This window comes from Thamnophis elegans, chromosome 8 (genome assembly GCF_009769535.1).
Source record: "Thamnophis elegans isolate rThaEle1 chromosome 8, rThaEle1.pri, whole genome shotgun sequence".
Taxonomy (NCBI): domain Eukaryota; kingdom Metazoa; phylum Chordata; class Lepidosauria; order Squamata; family Colubridae; genus Thamnophis; species Thamnophis elegans.
In genome coordinates, this window is record NC_045548.1 from 51,036,142 (window position 1) to 51,053,713 (window position 17,572).

The following is a 17,572-nucleotide window of genomic DNA, read 5'->3' on the forward strand; positions in this document are numbered from 1 at the left end:
ATTAAAAGACAGATATTGAGATACAAGCTTGTATAACATCAAAAATCCCAAGTGAGATTTTAGGGTTTTATGGGTAATCCTGAACAGTTGTCAGAATGTCTTGCAGATTGCAAGAGGTAGACAAAAGGAACATATAGCAAAGGGCAAGTGCAAACTCTTGAATAAGTAGGGAACAGATACAAAAAATATATCATAATAGTAGAATTTGTCCTTAGTGTGGTACAGAAAAGAAACATTCTTTGTTTTTCTGCCACCAAATCCCAAGTTTTAGGATTAGTCTTCTTGTTATGAGGCTGTGAAATATAACATGGCATTTCTTTTCCTTCATACTCTCCCACGCTTGCCTTCTGAAGAAAATCAACCATCTTAAGGTTGAATTGTACACCATCTAAGGCCATCAAGCCACAATGCTGCTTGAAATGCCTTAAATACAACTCCTAAGGTCTATAAATCTTTTATTTAAAATGATATTGGAGAAAAAACACAACCCAGAAGGAATCCATCATATGAACTGGATTTAGAGAAATGTTTTTCAATCAATTCTACTTTATTCCATTTCCATCTGTGTGAGCAACACTCCTTGAAATCCCTAATTTAATCACTAGAGCCCTTACTAACTGTGCACTCATCAGTGTTACAGGGATAGAATGAGGGATAGGTCTGTGTTTACATGCTTGCCTGCAGAAGAGAAAAGACAAAATGATAGTACAATATGGTAGCTTTTTATTTCATCCAAATCCTGAACATTAGAACAGTGTTACTGAAATAATTCCTGCATGGTATTCTAAGGGTACAGACACCTGCACACACATATACTTTTGCACAATCATTGAGCACCCAAATATGTCTGATTCTTTCTCTCCATATGCAAAGACACGTACACAGATGGAAAAGTAGTTTTACCATAGTAAGTTCTGCAAATACAGTTATAGAATTCATAGTTGCATATCACATTTCAGTGTTTAACTTCAGCTGTAATGAAAACTCTATTAGCAATGGAAACACTCATCTTTCCTAAATAGGGAAACATGCTGCACCAAATCTCAACTGGATCCTGTAAATCACGAGCAGTTTTTGTTAATGGTTAAGGACAACTTTCTTGGATTGAATATCAACCTAATTCAGTTTCATTAAAATTTTCTGATGCCAAATGCACATGAATATAGTGCAATAATGGAATAATAATATGTTCTCTTAAACTGCTCCAAGAATCCAGCAGCAAAAGATTTATGAGTGTGTATGAGAAATATCCTGGCTTGGTCATGATATTAATCAGGTGAGATGATCTTATTTTGACCTCTTTGGTCATAGACTGGGGAAGTCTGAAACATTTCAGGAAGCATATTTTGGAAAAAAAATAATGAAGCTTAGGTTATATTGATTACATGTTATATGGTGTCTTCTACTACAAAAATTGGCTATCTAAAAGTTCCTAAAAAATCCCTCCTTTCCCAACATCCTCTAATCTTCTGGATGCACTCTCCAAAGATAACTATGGTTTTAATTTAAATTCTCTTGTTTTGGCTTATTTCCTCTCTCCTATGAAAAGCCAAATGATGTAATTCATATACTTTCTAGAAGTCTAGTTGGCATATTATAACATAGTACCACTTTATTTTTTTAAAAAAACTTATTTTCACATTCCTCCTATTAAATGATATACATGTATAATTCAAATTGCAATTTCTTTCCAGAATCAGGCACAAGCATATTTCAATAAACTATTCTCATGTTCCAGACTCTGGATGATTTAAAACCCCAATGCATTGACAGTTTACCTGAATAAAGACATCTGTTTCATAATGTAGTGTGCTATTATGTATTGCACACCATATCCAAGTTTCTTCATTTCTCAAATTATATTATGTGATATAGATTTCTAGACTGTTCTGTCCCAGTCTGAGCTGTTGATTCTTATTGGATGGGCAAAATGCAGGGGTGAAATGGTTCCAGTTTGGACCAGTTCGCCCGAACTGGCACTAAAAATGCTACCGGTTTGCATGAACGGTTCGGGCGAACTGGTTTTTCTGATGATCAGCTATGACATGCGATTTATATTAGCTAGAAAGCAGGATTTCCTGCTTTCTAGCTAATCTAAATCGTGTGGTACAGTGGATTCCCCCCCTGAGGGCAACTCTAGGAAGCATGCAATAATAGATAAAAAGGGGGGAAATGAAAACAACAAATACAAATATAAAAAAATCATAGCAATATATAGTCTAAAAACCCAAAGTACAACCGTAACTGAAAAAATTAACAATGTAGCCAGTCAGACAAGCTCTGTCTGAGATTGTGCTTCTTCCTGACCAGGAAGAATCAGAAAGGTAGAATTAAATAAGTAGGAAGCTAAGCTTCCCCAGTTCTCTCCCCCACCCCCGTGCTGCTGTTGTGTGTCAACATGTTCTGGGTCCCATCAATTAAATTATGCCATCTGGTGAGGCCCAAGAAACTCATCTTTTCTGTCATAACACCTGCCCTTCGCAGCATCCTGGCTTTGTTTAAATGTTCCATTAAAACCTAACTGTATCCCCAGGCTCTGGGTTAATATAGCACATGGTCTCCTTGTTTAGCCTTCTGGTTTTAAATGATTGGATTGCCCCCACTCCAAGACTTCCAGGATTTCTGCATTTTATAGTATTTTTATAAGTTGCTCAGAGTTGTATTGGGGTGGCCTATATATTTCATAGAGAGGACGTGGTGGCTCAGTGGCTAAGATGCTGAGCTTGTCAATCAGAAAGATCGGCAGTTCGACGGTTCAAATCCGTAGCATTGCATAATGGAGTGAGCTCCCATTACTTGTCCTAGCTTCTGCCAACCTAACAGTTTGAAAGCATGTAAAAATGCAAGTAGAAAAAAATAGGAACCACCTTTGGTGAGAAGGTAATGGTGTTCCATGCGCCTTCTGTGTTTAGTCATGCTGCCACATGACCATGGAGACATCTTTGGACAGCGCTGGTTCTTCGGCTTTGAAATGGAGATGAGCACTGCCCACTAGAGTCAGGAACGACTAGCACATATATGTGAAGGGAACCTTTACCTTTACCTTATATATGTCTCAAGACTTGATTACTGTAACACGCTCTACATGGGGCTGCCCCTGAAAAGTGTTCGGAGACTACAACTGATCCAGAATGCAGCCGCGCGAGCGATATCGAGTGTACCGAGATACACCCATGTTACACCTATCCTCCGCGAGCTGCACTGGCTCCCTATCGGTCTCCGAACGGGCTTCAAGGTGCTGGTTATCACCTTTAAAGCCCTACATGGCCTAGGACCTGGATATCTGCGAGACTGTCTCCTGCCACATACCTCCCAATGGCCGATAAGATCTCACAGGATGGGCCTCCTCCGAGTGCCGTCGACCGGACAATGCCGGCTGGTGACTCCTCGGGGGAGGGCCTTCTCTGTAGCTGCTCTGACCCTATGGAACGATCTACCCCCAGAGATCCAGACCCTTCCCACTCTCTCGGCCTTCCAAAAGGCCACTAAAACCTGGCTATTCCGGCAGGCCTGGGGCTGTTGACCTCATGAATGAGGTCTAGCCCCGCCTACATTGAGTGCATGACGTGTTTCGTTTAAATCTGTTTCTTCTTCTCTATTTTTATTTTTTATTTTTTTCTTAGAATTGTATTCTGTAAGCCACCCGGAGTCTTTCGGGATTGGGCGGCATATAAATTCATTAAATTTCAATTTCAATTTCAGTAAAGAAAAAGAAAGGGATAATTATCAGGGCAATAAGATTAAACAAAGTTACGTTCATATACTGTAATATTATAAGCCTCTGATCTAAGTTAGTAAACCAAAAGTCTTCACATACTGTGCCCCAAACAAATCAGACAAATGATGGCTAAAGTATGGCCTGAGTCATACATAGTAAAATCTGAGCTTAGCAAAAGAACAAACGAACAAACAAAATACACTATGCAATTACTGTTGAACCTGGTCTAGAGTCTTCATTACACCCAGCTGCTGAATGTTTTCACAGCAGCATCCAGTAATAGAAATATTCCTGATAAAGAGTGTCTCTTTTAAATTAGGAATGGTGCATGGAAGGGTCACATGAAACGGCTTCCTGGAAGAAGATTACAGTGGTGAGAATATGGAGGCATTTATTTAACAAAAAGTTCCTTTAGTGTCAGATAGCCTGGTTATGCATGTACTACAGTGCTGTCTTCATAACCTAGTCATTATAGGCCAGTGCTCGCCCTCTCCTCCTCTGGATTCTCTCATTTGTCAATGTATTTTTAGAAATGTGGCTTGGAAATGAAGGTTGCCTTCAGGGCACTACTATGCTGAAGTTTATTATTCATAGTAAGCATTTCATTCTGGAGTCGTTGTGTGGTCTTTGCTGAGGTTTCTTTGGAACAGACTGGCCTAGATTCCCTACCAATTCACATTTAAATGTGTTCGGGGAGCATGACCTAGTTGTCTCCCAGCTGTCATAGAAGGCTAGAAGGACAGGAAGAAGCCACCTACAATCCTATATTTTGTTTGCAAGACAGAGCAAAAATCAGAGGAGGCAGGAATGGAAGACAAATGCTTGCAAGAAACACAATACAGAACAATAAATATCCAAAACAAAGCAGAGCTATTAAGCAAGCTACTGTGCATAAGAAGAGTAGCCATAAAAGCCAAAAAGACACATTCATAATTCCCTCTTAGTTGTTTGGTACATTAGCAAATGTGCACCCTTTAGATTTACCATACACACCTACCTATGGCAGAATGCAGTATTTTGCTGTAATGTGCTGTTGTCTCTACTACCTAACATGTGATGATCGCAAATACCGTATTCCTCTGAACTCTGTCAAAGAAGTCCCTTGCATATTTAATTTTGCTCCTAGAGAACATGGCCACACATCATCAAAAATAGCAGCTGCTATTTTTAGAGAACATTTTCAAGTGGTTAGTTCTGGTGCTGTTTCAGGGAAGTGAAATAAAATAATAAATCCTTGCGGCATGTTCTGATTCTTCCACAGAAGGGAACATCCCCCACCTCCCATCATTTCTGCAAACTTGTAGCTTTAAAGGGGACATGGTGGCTCAGTGGCTAAGACGCTGAGCTTGTCGATCAGAAAGGTCTGCAGTTCAGTGGTTCAAATCCCTAGTGCTGTGTAATGGAGTGAGCTCCCATTACTTGTCCCAGCTTCTGCCAACTTAGCAGTTTGAAAGCATGTAAAAATGCAAGTAGAAAAAATAGTAACCACCTTTGGTGGGAAGGTAACAGCGTTCCATGCACCTTTGGTGTTTAGTCATGCCAGCCACATGACCATGGAATTGTCATCAGACAGCGCTTGCTCTTCAGCTTAGGAATGGAGATGAGCACTGCCCCCTAGAGTCAGGAATGACTAGCACATATGTGCGAGGAGAACCTTTACCTTTATAGCTTTAAAATAAACAGTATATCTTCATTATGTTTTCATTTTTTCAAGGAAAAGATCAGGTAGGCATCCAGGATTGCAACCTGGATTTAAGAAAGAAGCTGCCCAAGATGAAGGAAGGTTGAAGATTGACTTAGTTCCTGGATTCCACGGAAGTACAAGATTATCCCTGAACAACAGACACTCTTTTTGTATTAGAAGTAGTATTAGGCAGGTGTATGGAGAATGTTTGTGTGCGTCTTTGAATCTGTGTTGACTCTGGCAAGTGCCTGAATATATCCCTGCAGTTTTCTTGGCAAGATTGTGGTTTGCTATTCTTCTATAAGAGGTTAGATTTATATATTTGCTAACAGATAGATTAACATGGTTGTTCTTCAATGTCTCAGCTAGGTTTCCCAGATCCTCTTTCACTTCCTTTAGTTTTTGTCCTAAACGTTTTGTGGCTTGTTTTCTTTTGTACCTTCCCCCCTCCTTTCCCTTTCCCAGCTTACTTTCCCTTGATTTTCTTCTTTTATTCTTTGCCTCCTTCCTCCTGGACTACATTAGTAGACCAAATATCAGGAAGCATTGTACAACTTCCCGATTAAGCAAAAGCACCAACATTTTGTGGAAATTGTATATTCAGAAGATTGATGCTGTGAAGTTGTACGAGAGTAGCAGCAGCGCCAATATTTTTATTACACATTTCTGGGCTATAGATCAGAAGCATTCTGGGGCTGAGGGATTTTTTGGGTGGGAAATTTTCCCCAACCTATTTGCAGACTTACTTTCTTTTGAAGGCTTTTGGGTCTTATGACACATACTTTGATTTCTTTCAGGCATTTTAAGGTTTTTATGCACTTTTGAATGTCAGAAACATCCTATTATCTTTTTTTTGTTGCAAAGAGACATGCTGAGAGGACTAATAGTACAATAACACCATACTGGTGAGAGTGGGATGGAGTTTAAAGTGTATATTTTGCTTTTATATAGGTTAAACCACATTTTCACTTCGTTTATATTGTTAATTGCTGAAGAGTAGAAAGAAATTCTGACTAATTTCCCATCAAATGTCATGATGTGATTACAGGGAGTTTTGAAAGGGACATAAAAATTGCTAAAGCCACTTGTTGCTGATAGTTATTGATCACCAGACAAAAACAAGGGACCACATTGCTTTTAATATTTTGGAGGATGGATTTTAAACTCAGCTTTTGTTTTGATGTGACTACCTTGTCTTTTCCCTCATGAACTTGTTTTCAGTCTATATATTCGTAGACAAGTCTTACTTTTGGGGATATGCTTATTACCTATAGAAGATATGATATTAACTATTATACATAAATAAATACATTCTTAAAGCAGACAATCAAGACCCAGGGACGTTGCCTACTGCCTGCTGTTCTTCATGGATTTCTAACTACAGTGAAGTAAAATGCATTAATTCTAGAAGAAATTTTGAATTGAGCAGCTGCACAAAATAGTATAGAATTAGCTCTGATTTTATAAGACATTCAGAGGTGGGTTCCTACTGGTTTGGACTGGTTCGGCCGAGTAGCTAATAACTCGGCTGGCCACACCCTCAAACCGGTTCTATCGGCGTCAACGTAGGCATCACCATCTTGTATTTTTGCTTCTGCACATGTGCAGAAGCAATTTTTACAGTACTGTGCATGCACACATAGCATGCATCAAGCACCCATGCACTCGCAGCACATCCCTGAGTGAATTGGCAGCAGCGGCAGCCGGAACTCACCCGCAAAGACATTCTTTTGAGTGGAATCTGTTCAGACTTCCTTGCTTGTTTGTTCAAAAATGCAGCAATTTACTTGACTGCCTATCTGTCATCCAAGCAATGGTGGGATCCTGATGGTGATTGCATGCTTTGTGTACACATGCAATCCACTCTGTCATGCAAGTCAGCTGAGAAGATATAGGTCAGTATAGTGCATGGGCGAGTGAGCGGGCCCATCTAATCATTGGAGCTACTGGTTCGTCCAAACCATTCCAAACCAGTAGAATCCCACCCCTGCATCCAAGCAAGCTACTCTTTACCAAGAATTAATTTAAAGACATATGAACTATATGAATATACTGAACCTTCAGGGACATGTATATTTACATGTCTATACTAAACTGTATTGAGAGAATAAAGCCTTTCTTACCAATATACAGTATAAAGAAATGTATCTTTGACCCATTTATTTGGGAGGTTTGCTAAACAACAGAAAATCAAACTGTAATGCTGCTAGGGAAGAAACCGTGATAAAGTTTTGCAATATTATTTTCCAACATATACAGGAATCAATGCCACCTTGTTCCATATTTAAATAAAATGTATGCAAGAAGGAATGAACCAGCCTAGGACAGTTTATAGCCCTATAGGCTTCGCCAGTTTTATGAAGACATTCTCCAAGTGATAGACAAGATTGATGTCAAAAACATAGAAGTCAGAAGGTTACAAACTTTGAAAGGAGATATTTCTTTTATAACCTCCCCAAGTCATCTGAGAATCTCCTATACATAAGACAAAATAGAAGTCTAATCACAGTTGTCACAAAACAATAGGAACCTCACTCCAGCACCTTTCTAAATTAATCCTAGTGTCAGTTTACACTGATAATAATTATTCTTTGCTGCTTCTAACTAATGTGAATTCTTCAGAACTGTTTCATAATTGAGAGGTTATTTTAAATCTTTATAATGACACACAGTAGTAATAATTTAGATGATAAAATTACAGAATAAGAGAGTGATTTTCACCTAATTAGAATTTTCTGATTAGAATTCTTTCATTACAATCTTTTAAAAAAACATAATAAACATATAATTATAGGATAGGTGAAAAAAATGATTTGCCTGGTTCATGCATTATTAAATGCTTCTTAAGGGAATGGTATATGTGCATCTATTTCATAAATGAGTACCGGCTCAGTGAATTTTGATGTATACAGGAAGCTATGACCTGCCAAATCTGTAAGAAGGAATGTAGAAGTTGATAGCTATAGGATGAATATCTTTACATAGACCGAATGCTTTGGACTAGTGACAGCAAGCAGCTATATAGGTTTTGACCTCAGATAGGCTCAAACAAGAGTTCAGACATTCAGTCAGAAAACATTGGAGTTCAAAAATGTGAAAGGATTAATGGTATTCATGGATTGATTGACTGATTATGTATCATCCATTTGTTGTTGACAGTTTGAGACAACATAGCTAGATTTTTCCCATGACAATCTATCCCTTTTAGCCAGTGGTGGGATCCTGCCAATTTAACAACTGGTTTGGTGATCGCATGCATCAGCAGTTTTAACAAAACTTACCTTCCATATTACTTCTGGCAAGTAACACAGCTGAGGCATGGCAACCCACTCTGCCACGCCAATCAGCTGAGAGGATATATGTAAGTAAAGTGCAGGATCAGGTGGGTGGGCCAACCTGATAGTCAGAGCTAACCGATTCGCTCCCCAGCTGATCATGGGAGCTACCGGTTCACCCAAACCGGTCCGAAACGGCTGAATTCCACCCCTGCTTTTAGGTCTTTCAATGGTATACTCATCGCTTCTATAACATTGTGTTCTGACCCCCTCCTCTGTCCAGTAACAAATGCTGAGACAAGCTTAACTGGAATTTCACAGCACTTTAATTAACAGGAAACATAAACTTCGGTGGATGAAAGCCCAAGCATAAACAAACAGATAAGAACCTTGGCAGCAACTCAAACTTTGACATAGGCAGATAACAGCTTCTCCAGCGTTATGAATGAAGTTGAATCCTGCAAATCAGACTCCTCCCCGAGTCCCTCCTTAAATACAATCTTGAGAGGAGCCTAATTACAACCAGCTGAGTCCAATTATCTTTTGTAACTGCGTAGCTGTGTTCTCCGTCGATCTGCCTGGCATTGCCTAGCATCCAGGACCACCTCCCTTGTCTCCTCGTCACTACTCCAAGGCCTGACATCATAAGCACCCTCCCTTCGGCTCTCACTGCTGCTCCATGGCTCAGGCGCCTCCTGGTGGCCAACCAACCTCTCTGCGCCCTGCTCGGAGTCGGAACCCTGTCCAGGGTCCTCCACCTCTTCCAGAGCCGACTCATAAGGCCCCTCACTGTCAGAGTCTGTTTGCAGCTCCAACGGCTCCTGCTGGGCCACAACACATTGTGGTTCACTTCTTCTTCTACCTTCTGTTTTTCCCAGCATTAGAGTTTTCCCCCAGAGAAACATTCCTAGTCTCTTCATGAGTGGTGTTACCACCTCCCTTCTTGTCCATGATATGTTTCACCTTGAAGTACAGTTTCTTGAATGGGTTTTGAATTTCCTTGTACTCAAAATGATTATAACAGGCTGCAATAGAATTTATTATCAGACCTTTTTTATAAAATGGAAGGACTCATCTTACAATTATTTTCTGAAAAATCTATAGGTAGATGCTCAGGTCATTTGAAGGTTTTCTGATATGCTGTGACTCTTTTCTATACTTAAGCTCTAGCAATGTATTTTTTTTTAATATACAGTATGTGCTTGAGGAGGGAAAAGCTGAAATTTACCTAGTTAAAATTGTAGGCTGGGAGGTATCTTAGTTTGCATGACCTCCTGGTTCTAATGAAGTAGGTATGCAGCTCAAGAATGTTCTTAAAGTCAACACCATCTATATTAGTAACATATTCTATGATTTCAAGCTTCTAAGCTCATTAGGAGCCCTTTTAAAAATGGGATTAGAGCAATATACCTTTTGCTTCTCACTACCTTGCAAAACTTTCAGATTTAGTCATCTTGATTATCATTAGGTTCAAAAATTCTAAACATGACACATGACATTCTTTTAGGTTAATTGAACTGCTTCTGTGCATTTCTAGCTAAGTTCTACTGGTAAAGTTTAACATATTAAATTATTCTATCTTGCAATAGTTTAATAATCTCTTTTACTCTTGTGATCATATTTAATATCTAAGGTCTGTATCAGAGATCATGGGTTATCTCAAAAACATTGTTCAGCCATGGTTCCAAAATTCCACTGTTGGATTTGACATTGCTTCTCAATTCTTTCTGACCAGCCAAAAAGATTCAAGGTGGTTGGTATCACTTAAATAATGCCACTTTGTGGGAATAAGGTGATGTGACTTCTGTGTTGCTGCATCTGCCCAATGGAATATTGTTCAAGACCTTTGGTGGCGCAATGGTTAGAGTGCAGTACTTCAGGCTAATTCTGCTTGACTGCTGACTGCTAGTTGTTCAGCAGTTCAAGTGTTACCAGCTCAAGGTTGACTCAGCATTCCATCCTTCTGAGTTTAGTAAAAAGAGGACCCAGATTATTGGGACAATATGCTGACTCTGTAAACCACTCAGAGAAGGTTGGAAAGCATTGTGACGTGATAAATAAGTACTATTGCTTTTGCTATCTCCTCTAAGGTTTGTATGACCCTTCCCTATAGTCCCCTAAGAAAGCATTCAACAGTCTCTGAGCTAGAATGATGTGGGATCCCACTAACTGCCAGCAATAGAGCAGAATTATTGTGCCCCTCTCAAATTAGTTTCTTTTTTTCTCTTTGACTCTGTAACCCTTTGTAAAGCATTCAGCACCACTGATTTGTGAATGACCTTGAATACTGATTGAATATAGACAAATAAATATTTCTTGTGATCTGAAACATGCCTCTTTTGCATACATCTCCTGTATCTTATAATATCACCCTACAGTATGATTCCTTTTGTGTATTTTGTTTTCTTAAGATTTCATATTAAGAAGTGGCTTATAAATTCCTGTATACTTTTAATCTTGTAAATAAAAATGCCCATGTTTGTATTATGATTGCACAAAGGTATGAATACTTATTTGGAAGCAAGCCCATTCAATTTATAATGCAGGCTGAGCTGCAGGAATCTCTTCCCACAGCCAGGGAAAATCTAAAATGTCATTACTGCATACTTATGAGTCAAGCCTAATACAATTCAAACCACCACTAATGTGTGAATAATAGTTGACAGTTTCCAAAGTATACTAGTCAAACACAATTTAGATCAGATGTTTAACATGGTTTTATGGCTCACCACATATTCTATTGCTGCAAAGCTAGAGATTTTTAATACCTCACCAACCATTTAAAGTCAAATATAATTGCATAATATTGCAATAAAAATGTATGCTGGCATTTTAAACCGTATTCATGAATATTTTATTCTATATTTTAATAAAAGCATGGAGTTTAGTAGATTTTTATATCTTATAGATGTGTAGTTTGAATTAGTTTATAGTTCATTTTAATTTTCCAAAATGTTTCATTCATTTTCACTTTAAATTATTTCCACCTGGTTATCGTATACGTATCGTATAAATGCCTTCATCTCATGGATACACATTTCACTTGGCATTTCTTTCTACTAAAATATTACATATGCTGTAGAATGTCACTATCTTTTCATATACAAAATAAAGTGTTAAAAATAAATACCAATAATCAATGAGATTATTGTTCACAATATATACTTACCCATCTCACAAATGTAACTCTTGGTAATATAGAGTCTCCCAATGCAGGACAAATGAAACTTGTACACAACTTACGCCAAGGTTTTCCAGGCCATGATTGCCACCTGCTGTTTGAGCAGGACTTGTGAGTCACAATCTGGGCACCCCAGAATATGCCCAAGGTCTATTTGGGACAGTGGACCCCCTATCCAGCAGCAAAGATGGTAAATTCCCAGGTCTGGAAGCCACAAAACCCACGATCATTCAATTTTGCCAAAATTCATCCGAAGCCTGTTCTTAACTGAAACCCCCATAGCTTCCAAATATTAAGACAGGACTTTCATAGCATCATTAATTGGGCAGATTCCTTGTTTAGATGCTATTTTGTATATGACTTCTTTGTTGCTCCCCACTTTTGTTGATAGCTCAATAACTAACAACATCCTGCTGTTTATCTGAGGATAAAATGCTAGAAGATTAAATTTTTGCTATCTAATTGCTATATTTGACACATCTATATCTATGCAGATAGGTATATTTCAAGGAGGAGAAAATTAGGGCATTTGAGCAATTGGGCTGCTCTTTCTGAGATTAACTCTTTAATGGATTTTCTGAAGGCGTTAAAATCTTCCTTGGTAATTTTGGTTTCGGTTGAATTATCTCTGAAAAACTGGGTCACCTGGAATCAGTCTGGAGCAATATATGCACTCAAGCCTGTATAAGAGTAGGATACTCTAAAGCAGAGGTGTCAAAATCACCTTGTCATGGCAATTTCACATGACGTATCGGGACTTTCCCCCCACCCCTTCATTAAATTGGGCAGGGTGTGACCAGCATGTGACGTATCTGGCCCGTGGCCAGGAGTTTCTAAAGCCATGTTTTTCAAGCTCAGCAACTATAAGTGGTATGGACGTCAATTCCCACAATTCCTCAGCCTAGAATTTTGGGAATTGAAGACCACCCATCTTAAAGTTGCTGAGCTTGAGAAAAACTGCTCTAGGTACCAAATCCCTTAGTGCTCCAGAATTACCAATCCCCAAAATATACCTTCCATGTCTGTGTTGACACAATCCCCTAATTGAATAAACAATTAAGTCAAACAGCAGTTGATCTGGAGCTTCTTTCCTCCATAAGCCTGTTCATGGTTTAGCTATTAAAGTTAAAGAACCAAGTTCAATTTTTGTTTTCAATAGGTTACAACCAGGTGGTGGCTGGCTGGTGTGGCTGGTTACTCTGTCTCTTACAACTTGCCTTGGAAAGTTGTGGGGGCTTCATCACTTGAGACTTTCAAGAAGAGATTGGATTGCCATTTGTCAGAAATGGTGTAGGGTCTCCTGCTTGAGCGGGGGGTTGGACTAGATGACTTATAAGGTCCCTTCCAACTCTATTAATTTGTTATATGTTATCTTAGCATTTATATTTTTCCTTTCAGCCTAGTGGATGCAGGAAAAGAAAGATATCTTTTAGATGTCAGTAAACAACAATACTAAAACTTAAAAAACCCAAGTTCAATATTATCAATATTAGTATTTCTCAAGATTGGCAACTTGAAGATGTTCAGTAATGATGGCTAGGGAATTATGGGAGTGGAAGTCCACAGATCTTCAACCATCCAAGGTTGAGAAACATGACCTATGCCTTCAGAAATACTGATTGCATATTCTCCATTCTGATAGAGACATGTAATTATATCCCACTTCACTTAGGGAGTGATTTGAGTGAACTGAATCCTCTGGAACTATTGTTGAATTGCAAAAAGACTCTATAGTTGAAATTCTATTATTGTCGCCAACATTTCTCACCACTTTAGTTGTTGCATCTGTAAATATGAATGCCAGCTTAGCCTCTGGCATTCAGAACCTCAGGTGATGTGTGGAGACCGTGTTCGGATGGCATATCCTATAATTGCAAAGCATTGTGGCATTTCAAGAGCTTATAATTAAGAGTGGCAAAAGCTGCTTTTTTTGGCAACTGTGGACTGTACAAACTGTTCCTTTGAATTCCTGGAGAAATGTCCAGTTTAAAGCCCTAAATACTATAATTTGGAACACTAAATTGTTATGCTATACCTCGTTTCTCATTTTGATATTATTCTGTTTGAAACAAGGCTTTTTAGATGAAATGGGAGATTTTTACAAGCAACCTGAATCTTTGCTCTTCTGACCTCTCCTCAACTAGATATGTATGCCCATAACATAAGCATGTGAAAAGGCTGAGCACTGATGGCGGCTGGCATCCATATTGATAATTGAATGATATTGTTTCCAAAGAGGCTCAATTTGTTGTATCTTTAAGCATACATACATACAGTAAATTATGATTTCCATTGTTCCTTTGGTCCAATTTCTCTCTTTGTCAAAGAGGGGTGCCACATACTGGTGTGATATTTTATCAGGCACCAAACAGGTTTTTTTTTCATTTAAGAAAAGAGTGAAAGGGGATTTTGCTTTAGGATAAGGGTGGATTGGAAAGAAATGGTGGGTGACTTTTTGACCATCTATTTCCCTACTCACGATCACCCAGTGGTATTCAAGGTTGATATTCAGCCACATAAAATCACACTTGGAAATCCAATGTTGGAGGTAGCTTGAGTTGGAAGATAAATATATGCATTTCTAGCCTGCTTTTCAGTAGCAGCTGAAAGCATCTGCAATGCTTTAAATTGTACTTATTAAAATTACTTAAAGGGGGGGGGTGTTGCAAACCTGAATGACAGGGTTAGACCTAAATTACTTGCCATGGTATAATAAAAGGGTACAATAGGGGGATTGCAATTTTTTAAAGGAAAAAGTCCCCACTTAATCTCTCATCTCCATCTCTGCCTGACATAATAGATTATTATTGTAATTACTGAATCATTTAGCAAAAAATTGGTATATTTTATACGTTACTGTTACTAGGACGACTGTAACTGCCATTACTGATATTTCTCTAAAACAGGCTACAATTTGAGTCCAGTGAAAGTCTTGGATTAAAATACTAAAGTCCTGTGATAGGGGAAATAAGGAATAAGATAAAGTTTTAGTAGCACTTTGTCTCAGACATGACATCAATGGTATTTCTTAGATGTCAGAACAATTAGCCTCTTCAAAACCATTGCAGAAAGATGTAAATATTTTTTTTAAATCTAGGTATGACTTAATTCTCCCATTACACCAGGGGTGGTTGCTGCTGGTTTGGCTGAACTGGTAGTGGCAGCAGTGGGAGGCTCCGCCCACCTGCCCAAATACTTCGGTGCATGTGCAGAAGCATTGTACGTGCACATGAGTGCAAACCAACCAGTAGTAAACCAGTTAGCAACCCACCACTGCATCACACCAGTCTGTTAAATTAAAATGTCCCCAACTGAACACTGGGCCCCATTCAAATCAAGTTGTGAAATTCAGTTCTCATAATAAACACACAGATATTTGTATTCCTTACTAACCTCTAGAAAAGAAGATGAGAAATATCCAGTTCTCCTTATGTTGCTGAATTTTTATTTTTAGTATCCCTCACTCTAGCTGGTATAGCTAAGAATTGTGGGTTTAGTAAGTGGCACAAGTTCTTGATACCTGGTTTAAATTAGTTGGGGAAATTAGACCCTGGGCAAATTAGTTGATCTATGCAACTATAGAACAAGAGGGGTGCTATTATTTTCTATGGGTGCTTTTCCTGCAGACCTATTCTAAGAACTGAAGAAGAACATGAGACTGTCTATAAAGTACTGAACGTCATTCCTGATATTAATGAGCAATTATCTGAAGAAGAGATAAAGGAAGTCAGCAAAGTAGTTGTAAGAGAATACTGGGTGAAGGAAAGTACAGGTAAGTAAACAAAGTTTTTTTTTTTTAAAAAAAAACGTGGTTACTTCTTGAAGGGCCAGAGGTACCAGCTAATGTAAGCCAAAATAAAACGATGGAACTTGTAGTCCAGTTTTATTATGGAACCAAAGCAACTCCAAGCACTGGACCAACTTATTTTATTATATTAGGTATGTAATTACTTCTCCCCCTATGGCAGGCAATTTTAGCAAATAACCTTCTATTACAAGATTACATTTGAATTTTTTTTATAATAATTCATTTTTGGGGTATCTTTTATTTTTCTCTTGCTCCATTGACATTGACTTTCATCTCTATTCTAATGCTCAAGTTTATTTCCTTCCTCCTGTTCTATAATGGAAAGTAAAATGTCATTCTGCTAGAAAGATAGATGTGAAGAGTCTTTTAATGAGAAGTGCAGATACGGTGATTATGTTTTTACCATTAGATTATTTTTCTTTCAAATACTAAAAGTGGAATCTTTTGTTATTAAATCATCTGGTTTAACATTGTAACATTTGTCCTTCCTCCACATCCCTTATCCAAAACCTTTTTCTTTTTGAATTTTGATTCTTCCTTTCATGTCATTCTCAAATATATTGGAGGTGTACCTAATATTGATTCTATATGAAATGAAATGATAATATCTGTTAACTACCCACGGTGGCTTTATATAAAGTAGAGTTAAAGTTAAAAGCTCTAGAGACAATATAATGGTCACCAATATAGAGTCAAACCAGCATACTTCCACCAAAATTTAATTTACAACTGCAATCCTGGAATATACTGGGGTTGATAGTGTCAAACTGGCTGCATCATGTTGCTGACACATGACATTTTGTAACATTTTTCCAATTCACAGAGCTGGGGTGGGCATGGCCTGTGTGTCACCATGCGGCCTTCAGGCCACTAGTTTGAGACCCTTGGCCAAGCGATTAGCAGGATCCATAGACTCAACCAGCCCGTTTCCTGCAGGAAATCAGATAAGAAGATATCCATGGCCAATTATCAGTAAAGACTGGAAACCAGATTAAAAAGTATTCTGGTATATATCGTACATTTTGAGTATATATCTGAAAAGCATAATTAGGTTGCCATGACATCAAATCATGTTATTTTCAAAATACCTCACAAATTAGTTTTAACAAGTTTTTGAAAGGATTCAATCAGAATTTTGGGAGCAGATAACAATCTCTCCTAATCCAACTCACATGTGTGTGCAGATTGAATTTGGCATTTGCCCAAAGATTTAGGAAAGTCCTAGCTGCCACACAGATTACTTTCATCTAAGTAACACTCATCCTCTATAGAAGCATGATGTGTACAAACCAGGGGTGGGTTCCTGCCAGTTCTAACTTCTTCTATAGAAGAGGTTCCACAAATCTACAGTGCCGTTTAGAACCGGTTCCAGCTCCTTCCCCCTGCCCATCCACACATCATCAAGATAAAGAGCAAGAAGAGGAATTCTGGGAGTTGAAGTCCACAAGTCTTAAAGCTGTCAAATTTGAACACCTCTGGGTTTTTTTCTAAAGGGTTAGGGGTGCAAGGGTCTTGTAACTTGACAGCTTTAAGACTTGCACACTTCCTGAGTGTACCACATTGCCAGAGTTCCTGAGCCAACATGACTGAAATTCTGAGAGTTGAAGTCCACAAGTCTTAAAGCTGTCAAGTTTGAACACCCCTGGGGTTTTTTTCTAAAGGGTTAGGGGTGCAAGGGTCTTGTAACTTGACAGCTTTAAGACTTGCATGCTTCAAGTGCCAGAGTTTCTGAGCCAACATTTTGGTTGCTAAGCAAGAGCATTGTTAAGTGAGTTTCACCACATTTTACAAGTTGGCCACCCCCACCCAGTCACATGGCTGGCAAGCCACTCCCACCCGGCCACATGGCCAGCAAGCCACTCCTACATAGCAGGCCACACCTACAGAAGAGGTTCTAAATTTTTTT

At 38.6% G+C, this 17,572-nt stretch overlaps 1 protein-coding gene across 1 annotated transcript in view; it reads left to right on the top strand.

Moving 5' to 3' along the window:
* The window catches only part of CNBD1 (cyclic nucleotide binding domain containing 1), a 118,831-nt gene that overhangs the window by 49,389 nt on the left and 51,870 nt on the right, over window positions 1–17,572 (top strand). The window contains exon 5 of the mRNA XM_032222282.1: window positions 15,485–15,630. Within this exon, the coding sequence (XP_032078173.1) occupies window positions 15,485–15,630 (146 nt within the window). The remainder of the gene's footprint in view (window positions 1–15,484; window positions 15,631–17,572) is intronic.